This window comes from Takifugu flavidus, chromosome 1 (genome assembly GCF_003711565.1).
Source record: "Takifugu flavidus isolate HTHZ2018 chromosome 1, ASM371156v2, whole genome shotgun sequence".
Lineage (NCBI taxonomy): Eukaryota > Metazoa > Chordata > Actinopteri > Tetraodontiformes > Tetraodontidae > Takifugu > Takifugu flavidus.
The window spans coordinates 7273974-7291928 of NC_079520.1; the positions used below are offsets into that span (position 1 = coordinate 7273974).

Here is a 17955-nt window from a genome sequence, read left to right on the forward strand (position 1 = left end):
ATTGCTGTGTTTGTGTCATTTAAATGAAAACTGTGTATTCTAATATCATATTCTACTTTGCATGGGATGCAAACGCTTCCGATTCGCAACACTTTTTAAAAATGTGAGCAGGAAAATGAGATGGAAATGACAAGCGAACTGGACGGGCGTTCCCAGCGGTGCGACGGACAAACACGCCTTCGCGAGGAAGGCGACAGGTCCGACGCCGCAGAGCCTCCAACCCAGTGAAAGATAGAAATGGAGGTTGCTTATATCATGAGGGTTAACATGAGTGCGATCGTCCTCAACATTCTCATCAACGCGTTCTACATCGCCTGCCTGGTGCGTCCGTTTCGAGGCGAAACGCCCAAACAGCCGCTGAGCCTCCTTCTCTGGACCATGCTCTGCTGCAACCTGTCTTTCCAGGTGTCAGTCCAGGTTCTGTTCTTCTTTGTCAACGCCAGCATTGGGCTTATTGTATCCATTTTTGGGATTTTTATCTTCAGTTTGTCCACCAGCATGACCACCACTGTTTGGTTGAACTTCCTCTACTTCATCCAGATTGTGCCTTTGAAGAGCCCCGTCTTCCTTTGGATGAAGAGGAATCATAAAGCCACCATCTACTGCATCTGGATGGTTGAGAAGCTAATAATTGGGATAACTGTTACCAGCATTGTTATGTTTGATGTTTCTGTATTTAGTCAAATTTCTGATCTGATGTCGTTCAATGCCACGTTTAATAGCGATACCGTATTCAATAAATTACCCTCCCACCTGATAAAGCTGGCTAAAGCCACAATGATCATGAATGAGGTCTACTTCGTTATCTGCCTGTTCATCATGTCGCTGTCCAGCTTGTCCACTGCCATCTACCTCAGCAGACACTTGCGTCAAATGGCCTCCAAAGTGCGGTCCTGCTCCCTCTTCCGAAGCCAGGTGAGGGTCACTGTCACCGGCATCCTGCAGGGGGCGCTCTACGTGCTGTTATCTGCGTGGATTCTGTCCCGCTTTATGTTCTATGACATCGTAGTCGGACCCGCTGCGTATATGACCTTAGCCAATATCACTGTCATCAACGTCTACATGATGGGCACCATTGTAAATCTGGGGGTGGGTCAGGCCGTGTTCAGGCAGAGAGCTGTGGACCTGTGGCACAGAGCGGCACGGTGCTGCACAACCATGAGAGCACAGCAGCCTCAAAAGGGATGACAATGAACTTTGCTATCAACCCCGTTATTGTTTTTTTTTTAAAAAAACAACTGAAATGTATCACACGTATCTGAGTAGCTGTACAGATGTGGCCTGAGTGCTTAAAACCTGCACGGATCTTTTCACGTTTGCTCTCTGTTCTCATCTAACTTGCATTAGATGCAAATGCCTCAATATTTGTCACATTAGCCCATCGCTGGCTTGATTTGAAGAGCACTACAAAGGATGGGGGTCTGAAACTTCAAAAGACGGACTCCTTAACATTGTCCACGATGAATGAATGTTCTCCTCAGAGATGTAGCTCATGCATATTGCTCCAGCCAGATGCCACACTTGGAATTATATTTCTTTGTTTAAATGCCATGACACAATATTATGACAAGGTGCATTTCTAATCAAAAGCTGTCTTGACACCATATGTTATGTGACTGGTAGTGTCGGGTCATTCTGATTTTTATTGTAATGTGTTGCGAATTAGCATCAAAAATAAAATAAAAAAAGTTAAAAAGTTGAAAGGTTTGTTTTTACTCTTAGACGCCGACAGAGGTCAAATCAAACGCTACGAGGTGTTCACATAAATGACCGTGATAAATATGAAATCAGATGGAATGCTGCATTAATAGAAAAACAGCAATAAATAGAGAAAATACAAAAGATGTTTTTTTGCCTTTTGTTTCATATCATATCATTGTTACAGCACATCATTCCTTGGATTCTGATCCAATTCCCAAATATATTCCCATAATGTGACACCTGTGGAAGCGTGAAGAACGGACTTCAACGACATTTTTTAGGAAATGTTGATCATGGGCCGAGGAAGCTGTGATTAAAAGTGATGATTTTGACCTTTGTTTCTCCAAATCCAAGAGGCTTTGATCATAAACCTACCATGTTATATAACCTTGGGTGTTTTCTTTCTATTTATTCAATTTAAGCCTTTATGGGAGCGTTGTCACTGTTGTTAACGTGTTTAATTATAGTTGTGCGTTGTTTTTTGTTGATTTGCGCGATTCCCGTATTTCCGAGCGCGCCCTGAAGGCACCGCCGCCCCTCCCCCTCCCCCACCCTCCCCCACCCCCCCGCTCTGGGTTCCGTCTTCGTCCCCGCGGATGAGTGAAGGAGTCGGAGGCGTTCGTGTCCGCGGAGCTCTGTCCCCGGCAGCACAGGCACTTCAGGAACAAACTAAAATACGCCCAGGGAGCCCCGTCCTCGGACTAGAGACGCGGACCAGGACGAGGATGTCTGCCGGACTTACCTCCAGCTCAGGTAACTTCGTCTACGCGTTAACCGCCGTCGCCGGACGCGGTTTAATCCCCCCCCCCCCCCCGTTAGGACCGTTGGTTCCGCGGCGTGCCGCCCTCCCGGGTTCCGGGCTCCCTCCGTCCGTTTCGGTACCTTCGCTCGTCTTTTCCCGTTGTCTCCGCGCTCGGTGATAAGACAGTCAGGGTTCGAGGGTTAAAAGTGGGAAAAGAGTTTTTGCTCTGAAAGATGGACACCTGATGGGGGGGGGGGGGGCTTGCTGTTGGATCCCCACGTGTCCCCACGTCCACATGGATACAGGGGGAAGAGGGACCAATGGGCTCCCTCTCTCCCCCTTTACAACAGTCTTTTTGCAGCAGGTCGACCTCTGAGCGGCCCAGAGTCATGTTGACGGACGCTCTGAGGCCCAGACTCTCCAGGCAGGTGGGCCTGCGAGGCAAAGCTCAGAGGCTGCAGAGGAGACTGCAGGTCCTGCTGGGGGAGCACGCCGTGCGCCACTGCGGCCAGCAGCTGGACGGACTGAGAAGGCAACTGGACGGGCCTGCCTTCAGTCACATCTCCACCCGTCCCGATCCCCTACCCGCCCTGACCGAGCCCTCCGTGGACTTGCCTTCCTTGGGGGAGTTCAGCCAGTCCAGCCAGGCGGTGCTGAGAGGGCTGCAGGGAGTGTTGGACTCCGAGGCCACGCTGAGCAGCAGTTCCGACGACGAGTCCCAGGAGGTTCGTGGCCGTTCTGGAGCCGCAGATCTGTGAGTACCGACAGGCTGATTGAATGAACGAAGCCCTCATTAGTGCGAACATTAGGGCAGTTTGTTATAAAGGTGGATATACCACTCAGTATATACCATAAACTTTCCTAAACGTCACTGTTTCCTGTATTGAGTCTCTGGAAATGCTTTTTAAACGCTAATTAAACACAGAGAGAATGTAAAGGCCCGACTCTCCGTGCAGCGCGACACGCTTCCCCACAGTTGGAGACGGCTCTGCCGTGTGGACCTGGCTCGCCAAAGTCAACGGCGAAGTCACGGAGTCAGACCGGGAAACCCATTGATCCCATATAAAAATGGATCAATAAGGTCTAACCAAGCTGGAGCCATTCAGGCCTCATTAAAGTACAATTTACAGGACCCATATGCAGTAAAAGACTGGAGAATAGAGTGTGGACCCCCCCATCCCCCCAGATATTCCTGGCGCCGCGCGAGTGGCAGCCTGTAACAACAGCTCCCGCTCACCCTCGAGCTTTTCCTTTACCGTATTTTCACAACCATAAGGCGCGCCGTATTATAGGGCGCACCTTCAATTAACAGCCTATTTTAGAAATATTTTCATACACAGGGCGCACCGTATAAGGCGCATAGCATAGAAACTGCGTAGTGCCTGTGGTTTCATGACGCGTTCACTAGATCGAGCTGCGCTAAAAGGAATGTCAATAAACCAGCCAGATAAATCAGTCAAACTTTATTAATAGAATACAAACCGTCTTTCTCACAACTCTATTCACTCCCAAAACGAATAAATAGCTGTTTTATTATTTTTCCCGAGTGACGTAGTGTTTTCGCGTAACACAGTTCGTTTAATAACAGCGAGTTATAACAGGCAGTGCAACATTTTTATCACAAGTGGATAGTGGAGTTTAATAAATCTTCGATTTAGTGCAACATTTTTATCACGTAGTACTGTTGCGGTAAATCAAACGTTAGTGCAAACACAATCTACGGTAACTCGAACTCTCGAAGTAGTGCAAAGCGATAGCAATAGCAATATAACAATAGCAATATAACAACGTTGTTCAAACGGTAATTTCCATATTCACAGTATGACCAGCCTTGTTAAGTTGTAAACACACAAAAGAAACACGTAAAGATCACTTTATCAGTTCATTCCTCATCCAGGAATCCCTCGAATTCTTCTTCTTCAGTGTCCGAATTGAACAGTTGTGCGAATACGGCGTCCAACATGGCCGGCTCCGTCTCGTCAAAGTCGTCATCAGGGTCGGTGTCGCTGGTGTTGTCTGGCATTTCAGTGACAATCCCTGCCTTCCTGAAAGCTCGGACCACGGTCGATGCCCAGGCATTTACGATCCACTGGCAGATAGTGACGTATGACGCTCGGCGCCGTCTCCCCGTCTTGGTGAACGTGTGTTCGCCGTTCGTCATCCACCGCTCCCACGCAGTTCGCAGTCTAGCTTTGAATGCCCCGTTGACACCAATATTTAGCGGCTGGAGTTCCTTTGTTAATCCACTTCTTGCTTTGTTTCCTCGGAAGCTCCGTTGAGTCTTCTTTACCTGGCGCAGGTCGTCTTGTTGCTTCCTCCACTTCCGCACCATTGATTCGTTCACGTTAAATTCTCTTGCCGCTGCTCTATTTCCGTGTTCAACTGCGTGACTGATAGCCTTCAGTTTGAACTCTGCGTCAAAAGCGCGTCTCTTGCAAGGAGCCATTTTGGGGTCTTTACAGACAGAAATGGTTTGGGACTGAATTTACTGCTGTTACCTCGGCCACGCCTACTGACTACGGTAGCCGCGATTAACCAATATTACCGTAATCCATACAAAAGGCGCTCCGGGTTAAAAGGCGCACCGTAGATTTTTTAGAAAATTCTAGGCTTTTAGGTGCGCCTTATAGTCGTGAAAATACGGTACTTTTTTCTTCTTTTCCGCACCTACTACCTTTGTTTTTGGTGCGTCGGTTTGTTTCATTTACCCTCACCATGCATGTAAGACTCATGGAGTTTGCACTGGTGGTTCTTCTCATTTCTTCACTTTTTGATACCGCGTCCGGAGACCCTTCGCGGAGCCGCGGCTCGCTTGTTTACAGCAGGGATCAGCTGTTCGCCCTGCGGAGCTCTGCGCCGCTGCCCAAGGAGCGACCCGATGTGCCCCCCGAGCTGAGGAGGAGGAAACGGGGATGCCGCGCCGGGGTCGAGCGCCGTGCCAGGAGGAGACGCTATCGACCCGTCCCGCCCTCCATCATCATGGGGAACGTCAGATCTCTCCCCAACAAGATGGACGAGCTGGCGGCGCTGATCCGGCATCAGCGGGAGTACCGGGAGAGCAGCCTGCTGCTGTTTACGGAGACCTGGCTAACCGCACTAACTCCGGACACGGCCGCACAACTTGAAGGATTTACTCTCTTACGGGCAGACAGAAGCAGGGAGAGTGGTAAGAGGAAGGGAGGAGGACTGGCAGTGTTTGTGAACGATAGATGGTGTAACCCTGGGCACATCACTATCAAGGAGCAGCACTGCTGTAAGGACATCGAACTGTTAGCCGTTAGCATGAGGCCTCACTACCTGCCGAGGGAGTTCACACATGCCCTCGCGGTGGTTGTGTACATCCCCCCCTCTGCTAACGCTGATGCAGCCTGTGATGTCCTGCTCTCAGCAGTGAGCAGGCTGCAGACACAACACCCTGACGCCCTCCTCCTCATCTCTGGAGACTTCAACCATGCCTCTCCATCATCTTCTCTGCCCAAATTCACCCAGTACGTCACATGCCACACCAGGAACAATAAAACACTGGACCTCTTCTATGCCAACACCAAGGAGGCATACCACTCTCTCCCACTCCCTCCCCTGGGCCGTGCCGACCACAACCTTGTACACCTCCAGCCTGTGTACAAACCTCTTGTGCAGAGGCGGCCTGCTGTCACCCGCACAGTGAAGAAATGGTCCGAAGAAGCCGAAGAGGCCCTGAAAGACTGTTTCAACACAACCCTGTGGGATGTATTCAGCGACGCCCATGGGGGGGACATTGACAACCTCACCAGCTGCATCACTGACTACATTAACTGTTGCGTGGAGAACACCGTACCCACCAGGACTGTACGGAGCTTCTCCAACAGCAAGCCCTGGATCACCCCAGACATAAAGGCCCTGCTGAAGGAGAAGAAGAGGGCTTTTGTGTCTGGAGACAAGGAAGAGCTGAAGACTGTGCAGAGGGAACTGAGGAGGACGATCAGACAGGAGAAGGACAACTACAGGAGGAAGATGGAAAACCAGCTGCAGCAGAACAACATCTGTGGCGTATGGAAGGGCCTGAAGACCATCTCGGGCTTCAAGGAGCAGAAGTCCCAACCTGCGGGTGACCGGGGGTGGGCTAACGACCTGAACTTGTTTTTCAATAGATTTGATCAGGTAACCACCCCTCCCCCGGCCCAGTCTCCTCTGCTGCTACCCCGCCACTGTCTGTGCCCCCAATAGACTGTTCCTCCTGTCCCCCCTCCCCCTCTCTCATGAACTTCAGCCCATACATTCCCGACACTTCACACCCTGGCCCATGCCCATCCCCCCCACCAACACCTCCCTGCTCCAGCCTGTCCCTCACACCACACCAGGTGAGGAAGGCCCTGAAGAAGAACAGGGCCAGGAAAGCGACAGGTCCGGATGGCATCAGCTCCAGGCTCCTGAAGTCCTGCGCAGACCAGCTGTGTGGGATCTTCAGTCACACGTTCAACCTGAGCCTGAGGCTGGGGAGAGTGCCACAGCTGTGGAAGACGTCCTGCATCGTCCCAGTGCCGAAAACACCGCACCCCAAGGAGCTCAACAGCTACAGGCCGGTAGCTCTGACGTCTCATCTGATGAAGACGCTGGAGAGACTCATCCTCGATCACCTGTGCCCACTGGTGAGCTCCTTCATGGACCCGTTGCAGTTCGCCTACCAGCCGAGCATCGGGGTGGACGATGCCGTCATCTACCTCCTCCACACCTCCCTCACTCACCTGGAGAAGGCTGGAAGCACTGTGAGGATCATGTTTTTTGATTTCTCCAGTGCATTCAACACCATCCAGCCCAGGCTGCTGGGGGACAAACTGGAGGTAGCTGGGGTGGATCACCACCTCACAACATGGATTCTGGACTACCTCACACAAAGACCACAGTTTGTGAGGGTGAAGGGCTCCGAGTCAGATCGCCTTCTCTGCAGCACCGGTGTCCCGCAGGGAACAGTTCTGGCTCCTTTCCTGTTCACCCTCTACACCGCGGACTTCTCCTACAGCACATCTTCATGTCACCTCCAGAAGTTCTCTGACGACTCTGCTGCTGTCGGCCTCATCACTGATGGGGACGATACGGAGTACAGGGAACTTATTCAGGGCTTTGTGGACTGGAGCCTGCGGAACAACCTCCAGATCAACGCTGGCAAAACCAAGGAGCTGGTGGTGGATCTCCGCAGGCGTAACAACCCCCCGCCTGCACCAGTGAACATCCTGGGAACGGATGTTGACGTGGTGGAGTCCTACAAGTACCTGGGTGTTCACCTAAACAATAACCTGGACTGGACACACAACACAGACGCCCTGGTCAAGAAGGGCAACAGCAGACTGTTCCTGCTCAGGAGGCTGAGGTCTTTTGGAGTGCAGGGACCCCTCCTGAGGACTTTCTATGACTCTGTGGTGGGATCAGCCATCTTCTACGGGATAGTCTGCTGGTCCAGTAGCATCACAGACAGGGACAGGAAGAGGATGGACAGACTGGTAAGGAGGGCCAGCTCTGTCCTGGGATGTCCCCTGGACTCAGTGGAGGTGGTGGGAAATGGGAGGATGATGGCTAAGCTGTCATCCATGTTGAACAACACGTCCCACCCCCTACAGGACACCCTGACAGCACTGGGCAGCTCCTTCAGTGAGCGGCTGCTCCACCCTCGCTGTGTGAAGGAGAGGTATCGCAGATCTTTCCTGCCGGCTGCTGTCAGACTGCACAATAAACAGAACAACCGCTAACACAATCTGAATATTATATATTCTGATATGTATATTGTATTCACCCTCTGTACTATGTACAGGTACACAGAGGCCGAGTATCCATTTATCTGGATTATTGTAAATATCCACCCTCTTGTATATTCCATTTGATTTCTATTTGATTCTATCTTATTTTTCCCTGAGTGCTCTTGTTGCTGTTGTTGCACTGTAAATTTCCCCGTGTGGGACAATAAAGGATCTGAATCTGAATCTGAATCTGAATTTAGAGATTTTTGTGTGTGTGTGTGTGTGTGTGTGTGTGTGTCTGCGCAAGGATTCATTCTTTATATACCAGAAGGATTGTAACTACCACTGAATAACTGAATGTAAAGGTGTATCATAATGACTTTGCCATTTCGGACACGGAGTGTTATTTTTTTTCATCTTTCCTTGTGTTTATGAGATGTTGATTCTGACGTTTTAGTCAGATGAGCTTATTTAAGTAAAACTTTTGCACATCTTTTTTTTCTGTGTCCCGGTTCTTTATTTGGAGTCGTCATCATTTAAGTTCTTTTTTCTATGTTAGGAAGGGATGTTGGGGAAAGTGGTTGGTTCCGTTGATATTCATTAAAATGTATTAATTAAGGTCACCAATGATTAAATGTCGACGTGTAATGATCATGTTTCATTTCAGAGTCAACGTTGGTGGCTCTAATTATGTGATTTTTCAACGTTTCTGTAGACAGTTTATTAGTCAGATCGTCAAATGTACAGCAGTTTATTTCTAGGCAGATGCAGAACTACATGTTTTCAGGTTCTCCCAGGCGTAGATAGAGTTTACATATAACATGGCTCATTTAAGCTAGTTTTCCTGTAGGAGACGACGTGTTGCCTTTGGTAGGGACACACATGTCTCACTCACCACAACATTTGGCTGCTAGATGTTGCATAGGCTGCGGGGACGGAAAGCATTAGCTAACTATAACAAAGTCTTCATCAGTGTTTTAGCTTTTAGCATTTTAGCACATGGGAGTCTCACGTAATCATTGGTTGTCCCAGCATTGCGCAATATGTGGCAGGGAGGAAAAGTAGCCGCTGCAGTAGGGTGATACAGGTAGAAATGCTCACCGTAGCCTGTTGACATTTTGAAATGTTGTTGTCGTTAGCTCCTTTTAAAATGGCATACATGGCATAAAAGCTTGTCTTCCACTTCAGGCCGAACACACCAACTCCAATCTGGAGTTTGGAATCATCCATTTCCGGTCGCTCCCGTCGCCTGCCTTCTACATCTGCGGATTCTGACGCATCTCAGGTCCTCAGCTGTCATTTTGTGGTCATGCCTGTTTACATAATGCTCCTCTCTTTTGAGTGTTGAGGTAATTTTGTACTGGTGCCGCACTTCACAGTGCGATCCGGACTCCTAAAACCCCCGGAGGCACGACGACAGGACACAACTCCCTTCGATCCTCTGGACGCTCCCGGACCAGAAATGGAACGGCGGTATATAGAAGTGGAACGCTGGCTCTACCAGCTCATCATCTTCCCTCTCAGTGGGATCAACTTCTTTTTAAACATCTTCTACATCCACTGTCTGATCTCCAACAGACAAAAGCTCAGGCAGCCTTTGAAGCTGCTGCTGTGCTTCCTCATCGGCTGCTCCGCCGCCTTTAGCATCCATTTAGCTCTCTGGAGTCCGATATTGGTCGAAATGGACGGCTCCAGCATCCCCCACCATTTTTTTTGGATGCTGATAATATTCTTCACGCACAGCAGCATGACGTGTTCGGGGTGGATGAGCATCTACGCTTACGTTAAGGTCGTCCCTTCCAAGAGAGCTCTTTTGATCTGGATCAAGAGGAACATCAAGTCCGTGGTCTACCTGTTTTTTTTCAGCCAAGAAACGCTGATCATCTTCGAAGCTTCCCTGAAAATTTCCACCTTGGTCCTGGAGTATAGGATTATTGAGGGGGCCAACTCTACGAGCAATGGCCTCCGCGACAGTGGACTCGAGGTCGGCAGCGCTGTCGTTCTCATCTTCCTCAAAGTCCACCTCCTGAGCTGCATAGCCATGATAGGAATGTGTAACTTCTCCATGGCCCACTACCTGCTCAAGCACATCAAAAGCATAAACCGGGAGGGGTTCAGCACCTCGGGAATTCACGATCAAATGCAAATCGTCATCTCTGAGTTCTTCCAGGGAGCGTTCTTCTTGATGTGCAGCATTCTGTACTTCGTTGACAAATTCAGCTTCCAGTACTCCCCGCATTTTTTCTTTGGTCCGATGATGGCTCTCACGATCACTTTACTGTACATGACAGGAACCACAGCCAGTCTGTTCATCGGTCAGGTTATATTCAGGCAAGGGGCCGTGGGGCTGTGGAAGTGGCTTACGGCACCCTGCTGTGCAAATATTTGACGATCTACACCGACCGGAGCGACGGGAGGCTGAGGGAATTGTCAAATTTGTAGATGATTGAGCAAAATTCCCAGTGATTGCTGTGTTTGTGTCATTTAAATGAAAACTGTGTATTCTAATATCATATTCTACTTTGCATGGGATGCAAACGCTTCCGATTCGCAACACTTTTTAAAAATGTGAGCAGGAAAATGAGATGGAAATGACAAGCGAACTGGACGGGCGTTCCCAGCGGTGCGACGGACAAACACGCCTTCGCGAGGAAGGCGACAGGTCCGACGCCGCAGAGCCTCCAACCCAGTGAAAGATAGAAATGGAGGTTGCTTATATCATGAGGGTTAACATGAGTGCGATCGTCCTCAACATTCTCATCAACGCGTTCTACATCGCCTGCCTGGTGCGTCCGTTTCGAGGCGAAACGCCCAAACAGCCGCTGAGCCTCCTTCTCTGGACCATGCTCTGCTGCAACCTGTCTTTCCAGGCGTCAGTCCAGGTTCTGTTCTTTGTCAACGCCAGCATTGGGCTTATTGTATCCATTTTTGGGATTTTTATCTTCAGTTTGTCCACCAGCATGACCACCACTGTTTGGTTGAACTTCTTCTACTTCATCCAGATTGTGCCTTTGAAGAGCCCCGTCTTCCTTTGGATGAAGAGGAATCATAAAGCCACCATCTACTGCATCTGGATGGTTGAGAAGCTAATAATTGGGATAACTGTTACCAGCATTGTTATGTTTGATGTTTCTGTATTTAGTCAAATTTCTGATCTGATGTCGTTCAATGCCACGTTTAATAGCGATACCGTATTCAATAAATTACCCTCCCACCTGATAAAGCTGGCTAAAGCCACAATGATCATGAATGAGGTCTACTTCGTTATCTGCCTGTTCATCATGTCGCTGTCCAGCTTGTCCACTGCCATCTACCTCAGCAGACACTTGCGTCAAATGGCCTCCAAAGTGCGGTCCTGCTCCCTCTTCCGAAGCCAGGTGAGGGTCACTGTCACCGGCATCCTGCAGGGGGCGCTCTACGTACTGTTATCTGCGTGGATTCTGTCCCGCTATTTGTTCTATGACATTGCAGCCGGACCCGCTGCGTATATGACCTTAGCCAATATCACTGTCATCAACGTCTACATGATGGGCACCATTGTAAATCTGGGGGTGGGTCAGGCCGTGTTCAGGCAGAGAGCTGTGGACCTGTGGCACAGAGCGGCACGGTGCTGCACAACCATGAGAGCACAGCAGCCTCAAAAGGGATGACAATGAGCTTTGCTATCAACCCCGTTATTTTTTTTTTTAAAAAAAAACTGAAATGTATCACACGTATCTGAGTAGCTGTACAGATGTGGCCTGAGTGCTTAAAACCTGCACGGATCTTTTCACATTTGCTCTCTGTTCTCATCTGACTTGCATTAGATGCAAATGCCTCAATATTTGTCACATTAGCCCATCGCTGGCTTGATTTGAAGAGCACTACAAAGGATGGGGGTCTGAAACTTCAAAAGACGGACTCCTTAACATTGTCCACGATGAATGAATGTTCTCCTCAGAGATGTAGCTCATGCATATTGCTCCAGCCAGATGCCACACTTGGAATTATATTTCTTTGTTTAAATGCCATGACACAATATTATGTCAAGGTGCATTTCTAATCAAAAGCTGTCTTGACACCATATGTTATGTGACTGGTAGTGTCGGGTCATTCTGATTTTTATTGTAATGTGTAGCGAATTAGCATCAAAAATAAAAAATAAAAAGTTAAAAAGTTGAAAGGTTTGTTTTTACTCTTAGACGCCGACAGAGGTCAACCAAACGCTACGAGGTGTTCACATAAATGACCGTGATAAATATGAAATCAGATGGATGCTGCATTAATAGAAAAACAACAATAAATAGAGAAAATACAAAAGATGTCTTTTTGCCTTTTGTTTCATATCATATCATTGTTACAGCACATCATTCCTTGGATTCTGATCCAATTCCCAAATATATTCCCATAATGTGACACCTGTGGAAGCGTGAAGAACGGACTTCAACGACATTTTTAGGAAATGTTGATCATGGGCCGAGGAAGCTGTGATTAAATTTGATGATTTTGACCTTTGTTTCTCCAAATCCAAGAGGCTTTGATCATAAACCTACCATGTTATATAACCTTGGGTGTTTTCTTTCTATTTATTCCATTTAAGCCTTTATGGGAGTGTCACTGTTGTTAACGTGTTTAATTATAGTTGTGCGTTGTTTTTTGTTTATTTGCGCGTTTCCCGTATTTCCGAGCGCGCCCTGAAGGCACCGCCGCCCCTCCCCCTCCCCCACCCTCCCCCACCCCCCCGCTCTGGGTTCCGTCTTCGTCCCCGCGGATGAGTGAAGGAGTCGGAGGCGTTCGTGTCCGCGGAGCTCTGTCCCCGGCAGCACAGGCACTTCAGGAACAAACTAAAACACGCCCAGGGAGCCCCGTCCTCGGACTAGAGACGCGGACCAGGACGAGGATGTCTGCCGGACTTACCTCCAGCTCAGGTAACTTCGTCTACGCGTTAACCGCCGTCGCCGGACGCGGTTTAATCGCCCCCCCCCCCCCCCACCCCGTTAGGACCGTTGGTTCCGCGGCGTGCCGCCCTCCCGGGTTCCGGGCTCCCTCCGTCCGTTTCGGTACCTTCGCTCGTCTTTTCCCGTTGTCTCCGCGCTCGGTGATAAGACAGTCAGGGTGCGAGGGTTAAAAGTGGGAAAAGAGTTTTTGCTTTGAAAGATGGACACCTGATGGGGGGGAGGGGGGGTGTCTAACTGCAGCACCTTTGGGCTGTGTGGAGGCTGAAGGGCTTTAAATGTACTGAGATTCATTCTCAGGAAAGCTGAGGAACCTTCCAAAAGCTCAAGTAAAGGTTATGACCCACATTTTAAGAAGGGCTCGGAGCTTTTTAATGGAATGAAGTTGTCTCTCTTTCCCAGCAGAACATCTGTAGGTCGGGAGGTGGCATGACGCCAGCCCTGACAAAAGCCTTCAAAGATGGCCCTGGGATCCACTCCTGTCCCAGCTCGGCCGGAATGGACTCGGAAGGGACGGCCACATGCTGCTCGGAGCTGAAGTCCCAGATGAAATCCGTGGACGACGACGACCTCCAGAAGCTGTGGCCTCTCCTGTCCTCGCTCCCGCCTCAGCCTTCCTGTCTCCCCCTGGATGTGTTCTCCCTGAGCCAGGATCAGGTGGTGCTGCTCCCTTACGCCTCCCCCCTCCCCTTCCTCCTCTCTGCCAGCGAAGACGCAGCGCGGTCTCAGCAGGATGCCTGCGTCTTCCCAGGTGGATTGGACATGTTTGAGCGCAATTGCCAAGAGGCTCGCCTGCTGTACGGACGCGGCCCCTCTCACAAACACGGGCCAGGTGGTGGTGATGTGCCGCACACGCCTCTTCTCTGTGGTGCTCCGTCTGTATCCTCCCAGGCAGAGACAAAGCAGCGGGACTACTCCCCTGTTGTTGTCCCACGTCCACATGGATACAGGGGCTGTGTGGGATCTTCAGTCACACGTTCAACCTGAGCCTGAGGCTGGGGAGAGTGCCACAGCTGTGGAAGACGTCCTGCATCGTCCCAGTGCCGAAAACATCGCACCCCAAGGAGCTCAACAGCTACAGGCCGGTGGCTCTGACGTCTCATCTGATGAAGACGCTGGAGAGACTCATCCTCGATCACCTGTGCCCACTGGTGAGCTCCTTCATGGACCCGTTGCAGTTCGCCTACCAGCCGAGCATCGGGGTGGACGATGCCGTCATCTACCTCCTCCACACCTCCCTCACTCACCTGGAGAAGGCTGGAAGCACTGTGAGGATCATGTTTTTTGATTTCTCCAGTGCATTCAACACCATCCAGCCCAGGCTGCTGGGGGACAAACTGGAGGTAGCTGGGGTGGATCACCACCTCACAACATGGATTCTGGACTACCTCACACAAAGACCACAGTTTGTGAGGGTGAAGGGCTCCGAGTCAGATCGCCTTCTCTGCAGCACCGGTGTCCCGCAGGGAACAGTTCTGGCTCCTTTCCTGTTCACCCTCTACACCGCGGACTTCTCCTACAGCACATCTTCATGTCACCTCCAGAAGTTCTCTGACGACTCTGCTGCTGTCGGCCTCATCACGGACGGGGACGATACGGAGTACAGGGAACTTATTCAGGGCTTTGTGGACTGGAGCCTGCGGAACAACCTCCAGATCAACGCTGGCAAAACCAAGGAGCTGGTGGTGGATATCCGCAGGCGTAACAACCCCCCGCCTGCACCAGTGAACATCCTGGGAACGGATGTTGACGTGGTGGAGTCCTACAAGTACCTGGGTGTTCACCTAAACAATAACCTGGACTGGACACACAACACAGACGCCCTGGTCAAGAAGGGACAACACACAGACGTTCACAGAGCCACTCTGGAGTGCAACCAGCTCTTTCTTGATCGGACTCTTTTGGAGTGCAGGGACCTCCTGAGGACTATGATTGTGGTGGATCAGCCATCTTCTACGGGATAGTCTGCTGGTCCAGTAGCATCACAGACAGGGACAGGAGAGGATGGACAGACTGGTAAGGAGGGCCAGCTCTGTCCTGGGATGTCCCCTGGACTCAGTGGAGGTGGTGGGAAATGGGAGGATGATGGCTAAGCTGTCATCCATGTTGAACAACACGTCCACCCCTACAGGACACCCTGACAGCACTGGGCAGCTCCTTCAGTGAGCGGCTGCTCCACCCTCGCTGTGTGAAGGAGAGGTATCGCAGATCTTTCCTGCCGGCTGCTGTCAGACTGCACAATAAACAGAACAACCGCTAACACAATCTGAATTATATATTCTGATATGTATATTGTATTCACCCTCTGTACTATGTACAGGTACACAGAGGCCGAGTATCCATTTATCTGGATTATTGTAAATATCCACCCTCTTGTATATTCCATTTGATTTCTATTTGATTCTATCTTATTTTCCCTGAGTGCTCTTGTTGCTGTTGTTGCACTGTAAATTTCCCCGTGTGGGACAATAAAGGATCTGAATCTGAATCTGAATCTGAATTTAGAGATTTTTGTGTGTGTGTGTGTGTGTGTGTGCGCAAGGATTCATTCTTTATATACCAGAAGGATTGTAACTACCACTGAATAACTGAATGTAAAGGTGTATCATAATGACTTTGCCATTTCGGACACGGAGTGTTATTTTTTTTCATCTTTCCTTGGTTTTATGAGATGTTGATTCTGACGTTTTAGTCAGATGAGCTTATTTAAGTAAAACTTTTGCACATTTTTTTTTTCTGTGTCCGGTTCTTTATTTGGAGTCGTCATCATTTAAGTTCTTTTTTCTATGTTAGGAAGGGATGTTGGGGAAAGTGGTTGGTTCCGTTGATATTCATTAAAATGTATTAATTAAGGTCACCAATGATTAAATGTCGACGTGTAATGATCATGTTTCATTTCAGAGTCAACGTTGGTGGCTCTAATTATGTGATTTTTCAACGTTTCTGTAGACAGTATTAGTCAGATCGTCAAATGTACAGCAGTTTTATTTCTAGGCAGATGCAGAACTACATGTTTTCAGGTTCTCCCAGGCGTAGATAGAGTTTACATATAACATGGCTCATTTAAGCTAGTTTTCCTGTAGGAGACGACGTGTTGCCTTTGGTAGGGACACACATGTCTCACTCACCACAACATTTGGCTGCTAGATGTTGCATAGGCTGCGGGGACGGAAAGCATTAGCTAACTATAACAAAGTCTTCATCAGTGTTTTAGCTTTTAGCATTTTAGCACATGGGAGTCTCACGTAATCATTGGTTGTCCCAGCATTGCGCAATATGTGGCAGGGAGGAAAAGTAGCCGCTGCAGTAGGGTGATACAGGTAGAAATGCTCACCGTAGCCTGTTGACATTTTGAAATGTTGTTGTCGTTAGCTCCTTTTAAAATGGCATACATGGCATAAAAGCTTGTCTTCCACTTCAGGCCGAACACACCAACTCCAATCTGGAGTTTGGAATCATCCATTTCCGGTCGCTCCCCGTCGCCTGCCTTCTACATCTGCGGATTCTGACGCATCTCAGGTCCTCAGCTGTCATTTTGTGGTCATGCCTGTTTACATAATGCTCCTCTCTTTTGAGTGTTGAGGTAATTTTGTACTGGCCCGCACTTCACAGTGCGATCCGGACTCCTAAAACCCCCGGAGGCACGACGACAGGACACAACTCCCTTCGATCCTCTGGACGCTCCCGGACCAGAAATGGAACGGCGGTATATAGAAGTGGAACGCTGGCTCTACCAGCTCATCATCTTCCCTCTCAGTGGGATCAACTTCTTTTTAAACATCTTCTACATCCACTGTCTGATCTCCAACAGACAAAAGCTCAGGCAGCCTTTGAAGCTGCTGCTGTGCTTCCTCATCGGCTGCTCGCCGCCTTTAGCATCCATTTAGCTCTCTGGAGTCCGATATTGGTCGAAATGGACGGCTCCAGCATCCCCCACCATTTTTTTTGGATGCTGATAATATTCTTCACGCACAGCAGCATGACGTGTTCGGGGTGGATGAGCATCTACGCTTACGTTAAGGTCGTCCCTTCCAAGAGAGCTCTTTTGATCTGGATCAAGAGGAACATCAAGTCCGTGGTCTACCTGTTTTTTTTCAGCCAAGAAACGCTGATCATCTTCGAAGCTTCCCTGAAAATTTCCACCTTGGTCCTGGAGTATAGGATTATTGAGGGGGCCAACTCTACGAGCAATGGCCTCCGCGACAGTGGACTCGAGGTCGGCAGCGCTGTCGTTCTCATCTTCCTCAAAGTCCACCTCCTGAGCTGCATAGCCATGATAGGAATGTGTAACTTCTCCATGGCCCACTACCTGCTCAAGCACATCAAAAGCATAACCCGGGAGGGGTTCAGCACCTCGGGAATTCACGATCAAATGCAAATCGTCATCTCTGAGTTCTTCCAGGAGCGTTCTTCTTGATGTGCAGCATTCTGTACTTCGTTGACAAATTCAGCTTCCAGTACTCCCCGCATTTTTCTTTGGTTCGTTGATGTCTCTCACGGTCACTTTACTGTACATGACAGGAACCACAGCCAGTCTGTTCATCGGTCAGGTTATATTCAGGCAAGGGGCCGTGGGGCTGTGGGGAAGTGGCTTACGGCACCCTGCTGTGCAAATATTTGACGATCTACACGACCGGAGCGACGGGAGGCTGAGGGAATTGTCAAATTTGTAGATGATTGAGCAAAATTCCCAGTGATTGCTGTGTTTGTGTCATTTAAATGAAAACTGTGTATTCTAATATCATATTCTACTTGCATGGGATGCAAACGCTTCCGATTCGCAACACTTTTTAAAATGTGAGCAGGAAAATGAGATGGAAATGACAAGCGAACTGGACGGGCGTTCAGCGGTGCGACGGACAAACAC

The 17955-nt window shown here is 49.4% G+C and overlaps 2 protein-coding genes across 6 annotated transcripts; both read left to right on the forward strand.

Moving 5' to 3' along the window:
• Positions 1-208: 208 nt before the first annotated feature.
• LOC130529704 (taste receptor type 2 member 1-like) lies at positions 209-11377 on the forward strand. Of its 5 annotated transcripts, none has more exons than XM_057040198.1 (3): positions 209-2454; positions 2805-3197; positions 11157-11377. In XM_057040198.1, exon 1 carries the CDS (start codon positions 238-240, stop codon positions 1186-1188), a length of 951 nt encoding a protein of 316 aa, XP_056896178.1. In that variant the 5' UTR covers positions 209-237; the 3' UTR covers positions 1189-2454; positions 2805-3197; positions 11157-11377. The 5 variants fall into 5 exon arrangements, with proteins under 5 accessions (XP_056896178.1, XP_056896204.1, XP_056896194.1 ...); XM_057040224.1 differs by lacking the exon at positions 11157-11377 and having other exon boundaries at positions 209-417; positions 541-2454; positions 2805-3314; XM_057040214.1 differs by lacking the exon at positions 2805-3197.
• On the forward strand, positions 10834-12316 carry LOC130529724 (taste receptor type 2 member 1-like). The gene has a single exon (XM_057040237.1). It carries the CDS (start codon positions 10857-10859, stop codon positions 11802-11804), a length of 948 nt encoding a protein of 315 aa, XP_056896217.1. The 5' UTR covers positions 10834-10856; the 3' UTR covers positions 11805-12316.
• Positions 12317-17955: the final 5639 nt, after the last annotated feature.

Bases quoted from the DNA above. Each gene is read 5' to 3' on its own strand.
- LOC130529704 (XM_057040198.1), top strand. From the start codon at position 238: ATGGAGGTTGCTTATATCATGAGGGTTAACATGAGTGCGATCGTCCTC.
- LOC130529724 (XM_057040237.1), top strand. From the start codon at position 10,857: ATGGAGGTTGCTTATATCATGAGGGTTAACATGAGTGCGATCGTCCTC.